This window comes from Penaeus vannamei, chromosome 28, assembly GCF_042767895.1.
Source record: "Penaeus vannamei isolate JL-2024 chromosome 28, ASM4276789v1, whole genome shotgun sequence".
Classification (NCBI taxonomy): Eukaryota; Metazoa; Arthropoda; class Malacostraca; order Decapoda; family Penaeidae; genus Penaeus; species Penaeus vannamei.
This window is the reverse complement of record NC_091576.1, coordinates 32,473,027-32,480,526: the sequence shown is the minus strand read 5'-3', so window position 1 is coordinate 32,480,526 and position 7,500 is coordinate 32,473,027. Positions and strand designations below refer to the sequence as shown.

Here is a 7,500-nt window from a genome sequence, read left to right as displayed (position 1 = left end):
GGGGGAGGATTGGTGAAGTGTGAGGATCTGTGAGTGTGAGGATTGGTCAAGTGTGAAGGGGGAGGATGGGTGAAGTGTGAGGATTTATGAGTTTGAGGAGGAATGGTGAGTCTTGATTGGTCAAGTGTGAAGGGGGAGGATGGGTGAGTGTGAGGATTAGTGAGGGTGAGGATTTAAGGAGGGAAAGAGTGGTAAGAGTAAGGATTAGAGGAGGAAGATGAGTGAGTGTGAGGCTTGGTGATAATGATAATAATATTGATAATGATAATATCAATAATAATAATATTGGTGATGATGATGATACTATTGAGAATGATAATAATGATAATAATAATAATAACATTAATAATAATAATAGTAATTATAATAATAATAGTAATAACAATAACAATAATAATATAAACTAATGATAATGTTTAAAGCAATACCAACAACACCAACAAATCAACAACAACAACAACAACCAAACAACTAAACCGAACTAACCCCCCCACCCCACCCCACCCACCCCCCTACCCCCACCCCCACCCCTCCGACCCACCTCACCCCACCCCCACCTCACCCACCTCACCCCCCCAGGAGCCGTGGACGGGCGGCCGCACTTCGACTGCCTGGTGGCGGAGATCGAGGACGCGGCGCCCTGGCTGGTCGGGTACGACAACAACGGCACCTACGCCTTCATGCTATCGCCCTCGGAGGCTCTCTTCTTCGGCGGGGACTACAAGTAAGGCCTCGAGGTTGGGGGGGGAGGGGGGAGGGGGGCACGAGGCTCTCTTCTTCGGCGGGGACTACAAGTAAGGCCTCGAGGTTGGGGGGGGGAGGGGGGAGGGGGCACGAGGCTCTCTTCTTCGGCGGGGACTACAAGTAAGGCCTCGAGGTTGGGGGGTAGAGGGGTTGAGGGGGAGGGGGCACGAGGCTCTCTTCTTCGGCGGGGACTACAAGTAAGGCCTCGAGGTTGGGGGTAGAGGGGTTGAGGGGAGGGGGCTGAGGCTCTCTTCTTCGGCGGGGACTACAAGTAAGGCCTCGAGGTTGGGGGGAGGGGGAGGGGGCACGAGGCTCTCTTCTTCGGCGGGGACTACAAGTAAGGCCTCGAGGTTGGGGGGAGGGGGAGGGGGGCACGAGGCTCTCTTCTTCGGCGGGGACTACAAGTAAGGCCTCGAGGTTGGGGGGGGGTAGAGGGTTGAGGGGGAGGGGGGCACGAGGCTCTCTTCTTCGGCGGGGACTACAAGTAAGGCCTCGAGGTTGGGGGGGTAGAGGGTTGAGGGGAGGGGGCACGAGGCTCTCTTCTTCGGCGGGGACTACAAGTAAGGCCTCGAGGTTGGGGGGAGTAGAGGGGTTGAGGGGGAGGGGGCACGAGGCTCTCTTCTTCGGCGGGGACTACAAGTAAGGCCTCGAGGTTGGGGGGAGGGGGAGGGGGCACGAGGCTCTCTTCTTCGGCGGGGACTACAAGTAAGGCCTCGAGGTTGGGGGAGGGGGGAGGGGGCACGAGGCTCTCTTCTTCGGCGGGGACTACAAGTAAGGCCTCGAGGTTGGGGGGGAGGGAGAGGGGAGGGGGCACGAGGCTCTCTTCTTCGGCGGGGACTACAAGTAAGGCCTCGAGGTTGGGGGGAGGGGGAGGGGTGGGGGGCGGCACGAGGCACTCTTCTTCGGCGGGGACTACAAGTAAGGGCTCGAGGTGGGGAGGAGGGGAGGGGGGAGGGGGGCACGAGGCTCTCTTCTTCGGCGGGGACTACAAGTAAGGCCTCGAGGTTGGGGGGAGGGGGGAGGGGGCACGAGGCTCTCTTCTTCGGCGGGGACTACAAGTAAGGCCTCGAGGTTGGGGGGGAGGGGGAAGGGGGCACGAGGCTCTCTTCTTCGGCGGGGACTACAAGTAAGGCCTCGAGGTTGGGGGAGGGGGGGAGGGGGGCACGAGGCTCTCTTCTTCGGCAGGGACTACAAGTAAGGCCTCGAGGTTGGGGGGAGGGGGGAGGGGGCACGAGGCTCTCTTCTTCGGCGGAGACTACAAGTAAGGCCTCGAGGTTGGGGGAGGGGGGGAAGGGGGCACGAGGCTCTCTTCTTCGGCGGGGACTACAAGGCAAGGCCTCGAGGTTGGGGGGAGGGGGAGGAGGCACGAGGCTCTCTTCTTCGGCGGGGACTACAAGTAAGGCCTCGAGGTTGGGGAGGAGGGGAGGGAGGCACGAGGCTCTCTTCTTCGGCGGGGACTACAAGTAAGGCCTCGAGGTTGGGGGGGAGGGGGAGGGGGCACGAGGCTCTCTTCTTCGGCGGGGACTACAAGTAAGGCCTCGAGGTTGGGGGGAGGGGAGGGGGGCACGAGGCTCTCTTCTTCGGCGGGGACTACAAGTAAGGCCTCGAGGTTGGGGGGAGGGGGAGGGGGGCACGAGGCTCTCTTCTTCGGCGGGGACTACAAGTAAGGCCTCGAGGTTGGGGGAGGGGGAGGGGGCTCTATTCTTCGGCGAGGACTACAAGTAGCCTCGAGGTTGGGGAGGAGGGAGGGGGCACGGGAGCTCTCTTCTTCAGGCGGGGACTACAAGTAAGGCCTCAGGATGGTTGGGGAGGGGGAGGGGGCACGAGGCTCTCTTCTTCGGCGGGGACTACAAGTAAGGCCTCGAGGTTGGGGGGGAGGGGGAGGGGGGGCACGAGGGCTCTCTTCTTCGGCGGGGACTACAAGTAAGGCCTCGAGGTTGGGGGGAGGGGAGGGGGGCACGAGGGCTCTCTTCTTCGGCAGGGACTACAAGTAAGGCCTCGAGGTTGGGGGGAGAGGGAGGGAGGGGGCACGAGGCTCTCTTCTTCGGCGGGGACTACAAGTAAGGCCTCGAGGTTGGGGGGGGGGGAGGGGGAGGGGGCACGAGGCTCTCTTCTTCGGCGGGGACTACAAGTAAGGCCTCGAGGTGGGGGGGTGGGGGGGGGTTAGAGGGGGATGGGGGGTGGCACTGGCACTGGGGAAGGTCGGGTGATTTTTTTTTGGCATTTCTCTCTCTTTGCGTTTTGAAGAGTTCAAGTTAACAGTTTTATATATATATATATATATATATATATATATATATATATATATATATATATAAAACCTTATTATAAATGAAAATAAAAAATTCTATTAGTAATTTCAATACCGGTCAAACAATGATAATAAACACCATTATCCTCATCATAACCATTCTTACCTCTAAGAATATAACGCAGAAACAATATTTCACTAACAAAATTGATACCAAAATTGCTGGTAAAATATACTAATCAATAAAACGTAATCATTGCAATTTATGTTTCTGTATAAAGTCTACGGGAATCTATCGCCCAGAATCGCCGAGGCTTCAGTCTATACATCAAGGTTTACCCACGTATGCGCATATAGCCAGGGTGGTAACTATATTCAGAGAGAGAGAGAGAGGGAGAGGGAGAGGGAGAGGGAGAGGGAGAGGGAGAGGGAGAGGGGAGAGGGAGAGGGAGAGGGAGAGGGAGAGGGAGAGAGAGAGAGAGAGAGAGAGAGAGAGAGAGAGAGAGAGAGAGAGAGAGAGAGAGAGAGAGAGAGAGAGAGAGAGAGAGAGAGAGAGAGAGAGAGAGAGAGAGAGAGAGAGAGAGGGAAGAGAACGAGCGAACGAGAGCGAGAAAGAGAGAACGAGCGAACGAGACGAGAGAAAATAGAGAGAGAGAGAGAGAGAGAGAGAGAGAGAGAGAGAGAGAGAGAGAGAGAGAGAGAGAGAGAGAGAGAGAGAGAGAGAGAGACGAGCGAACGAGAGAAAGAGAGAGAGAGAGAGAGAGAGAACGAGCGAACGAGAAGAGAAAGAACGAGCGAACGAGAGAGAGAGAGAACGAGAGAGAGAGAGAGAGAGAGAGAGAGAGAGAGAGAGAGAGAGAGAGAGAGAGAGAGAGAGAGAGAGAGAGAGAGAGAGAGACAGAGAGAAAGAGAGAAAGAGTGAGAGAGAGAGACGCAGAGAGAAAAGAGAGAGAGAGAGAGAGAACGAGCGGGCAGAGAGAGAGAGAGAGAGAGAGAGAGAGAGAGAGAGAGAGAGAGAGAGAGAGAGAGAGAGAGAGAGAGAGAGAGAGAGAGAGAGAGAGAGCAAACGAGAGAAAGAGAGAGCGAGCGAACGAGAAGAAGGAAGTGAAAGAGATAGAGAGAACGAGCGAACGAGAGAGAGAGAGAGAGAGAGAGAGAGAGAGAGAGAGAGAGAGAGAGAAAGAGAGAGAAAGAGAGAGCGAGAGCGAGCGCGAAAGCAAGCGAGCGAGCGAGCGAAAGAGAGCGAGCGAACGAGAGAGCGAAAGAGAGCGAGCGAACGAGAGAGCGAAAGAGAGCGAGCGAACGAGAGAGCGAGAGAGAGAGAGAGAGCCAGAGCGAGCCAGAGCGAGAACAAGAGCGAACGAGAGAGAGAGAGACAGAGAGCGAGAGAGAGAGCAAGAGAGAGAACAAGAGCGAACGAGAGAGAGAGAGAGAACAAGAGCGAACGAGAGAGAGAGAGAGAACAAGAGCGAACGAGAGAGAGAGAGAGAACGAGCGATCGAGAGACAGAGAAAGAGAGAGAGAGAGAGAGAGAGAGAGAGAGAGAGAGAGAGAGAGAGAGAGAGAGAGAGAGAGAGAGAGAGAGAGAGAGAGAGAGAGAACGAACGAACGAGCAAGATAGAGAAAGAGAGAAGAGAGTGAGTGAGTGAGTGAGAGTGAGTGAATGAGTGAGTGAGAGAGAGAGAATGACATTATTGAAACTTTTCGGAATTAATATCTTCCGTAATCCCTATATACCGTATTAACTTGCTTGTCTGAATCGTTAATTATCAATAATTGTGTTGTAGACCTTCATGAAAAAATTATTTGATCCAGTGTACGAATCTTGATAAAAGTTAACACATTATATACTTGCGTTCTGTTGCGGCTGGTTTGCAATGCAAGGAAACTAGACTATTCAGACAAGTCATTACGGTCTCTCTCTCTCTTTCTTTCTTTCTTTCTTTCTTTCTTTCTTTCTTTCTTTCTTTCTTTCTCTCACTCTCTCTCTCTCTCTCTCTCTCTCTCTCTCTCTCTCTCTTCTTTCTTTCTTTCTCTCTCTCTCTTTCTCTGACTCTCTCTCTTTCTCTCTTCTCACTCTCTTTCTCTCTCTTCTCACTCTCTTTCTCTCTCCCTCCCCCCCCCCCCCCTTCTCTCTGTCTCTCTCTCTCTCCCTCCTTTTGATGCTTGTTATCCTGTTCCTTGCCGATTTCCTTCTGTCTATCTGTCTGTTTAACTCTTCTTCGTCTAACAATGCCTGTCCTGTTACATTGATTATCATTATCATTATATACATTATATATTATTAATTATCATTACCATTATATATATCATATATTATTCATTATCATTATCATTATATATATCATACATTATTAATTATCATTATCATTATATATATCGTATATATATAGTAATTATCAATACCATTATATATTTTATATATTATTAATTATCATCATTATATTAGGATCTAATTCCTCTTGAAAATAAACAACCCGATAACATGAGGATCAAGACCACTAGATCAGCTGATTACAACATGCGCTACTCACCCTACACATCTTTCAGCAGTTAAAGAGTAGATTGGATCGAAATAAAATGAATTAGAACGAAATAACGTGACATAAATGCAAAACAAATATAATGTAATGTGATACAAGACGCTATAATGTAACAAAATAGAATAAAGCAGAATGAAACTGGATGAAATAAAGGAATACAGTGACTGAATATATATTTTCTCTCTGATTCCAGCGTGATACGACTTAAATATTCCAAACATATTTTTTTTTCTGTGACATTTGTTTATAAATCGGATCAGTGATACCAGAAAATTCGTTTTTTTTGTTTTGTTTTGATTATACACAAAACAATAGCATGTTCTTCGTTTCCAGAGTGCCATCAGCTGCCGTGACAACCACACACAATGGTGCTTATTGTGGGGGTAATAACACCTTCCAGCGGGTATTATCACCCTAGTACCACCCAACAACAGTCGCAAATCCCCGCCCACCCATCCAAACCCCGCCCACTCACCCACCCACTCTAGTCCCATCCCCTCCAATCACCCACCCACCTGTGCCCTCCCATACTCCAACCCACCTGAGCCCCCACCCCCTACCCCAACCCACCTGAGCCCCCCTACCCCTACACGAACCCACCTGAGCCCCCCTACCCTTACCCCAACCCACCTGAGCCCCCCCTACCCCATCCTACCAGAGCCCCTCTACCCCTACCCCTACCCCAACCCACCTGAGCCCCCCCCTACCCCAACCCACCAGAGCCCCCCCTACCCCAACCCACCAGAGCCCCCCCTTACCCCAACCCACCTGAGCCCCCCTACCCCTACCCCAACCCACCTGAGCCCCCCTACCCCTACACGAACCCACCTGAGCCCCCCTACCCCAACCCCACCCCACCTGAGCCCCCTACCCCAACCCCAACCCACCTGAGCCCCCTACCCCAACCCCAACCCACCTGAGCCCCCCTACCCCAACCCCACCCCACCTGAGCCCCCCTACCCCAACCCCAACCCACCTGAGCCCCCTACCCCAACCCCAACCCACCTGAGCCCCCCCCTACCTTAACCCACTTGAGCCCCCACCCCCTACCCCAACCCACCTGAGCCCCCCTACCCCAACCCACCTGAGCCCCCCCTACTCCAACCCCAACCCACCTGAGCCCCCCCCCCAACCCCAACCCACCTGAGCCCCCCTACCCCAACCCCACCCCACCTGAGCCCCCCCTACCTTAACCCACTTGAGCCCCCACCCCCTACCCCAACCCACCTGAGCCCCCTACCCCAACCCCAACCCACCTGAGCCCCCTACTCCAACCCCAACCCACCTGAGCCCCCCCCCCAACCCCAACCCACCTGAGCCCCCCTACCCCAACCCACCTGAGCCCCCCACCCCAACCCATCTGAGCCCCCCCCTACCCCAACCCACCTGAGCCCCCCCAACCCCAACCCACCTGAGCCCCCCCACCCCAACCCATCTGAGCCCCCCCTACCCCAACCCACCTGAGCCCCCCAACCCCAACCCACCTGAGCCCCCCTACCCCTACCCCAACCTACCTGAGCCCCAACCCCAACCCCAACCCACCTGAGCCACCACCCCCTACCCCAACCCACCTGAGCCCCCACCCCAACCCACCTGAGCCCCCCCCTACCCCAACCCACCTGAGCCCCCACCCCAACCCCAACCCACCTGAGCCTCCCCCACCCCCCAACCCACCTGAGCCCCACCCCCATCCCCTACCCACTCGCCAGATTCCTACCCATTACACGCCCACGGAAGCCCAGTTCTTTCCCCATTAGCTCGAACTACCCACCTGGACCCACTTCCATGCCGCCCGGGCTCCCTCGCTCATAATTCCACTCTTAAACCACCTTCTTGGCTCCTTTTCCCACCTCCAACCTACACACACACACACACACACACACACAGAAACATCACACGCACCCCCCCCCCCCCCCCCGTCTGGCCCCACCCATGCCACCCCTTCATCTAGCCCCACCAACC

At 54.4% G+C, this 7,500-nt stretch overlaps 1 protein-coding gene across 1 annotated transcript in view; it reads left to right on the top strand.

Annotated features, from left to right (window-relative positions):
* Positions 1-7,500, top strand: part of LOC113814442 (uncharacterized) — a 29,758-nt gene that overhangs the window by 9,348 nt on the left and 12,910 nt on the right. The window contains exon 3 of the mRNA XM_027366472.2: positions 580-724. Within this exon, the coding sequence (XP_027222273.2) occupies positions 580-724 (145 nt within the window). The remainder of the gene's footprint in view (positions 1-579; positions 725-7,500) is intronic.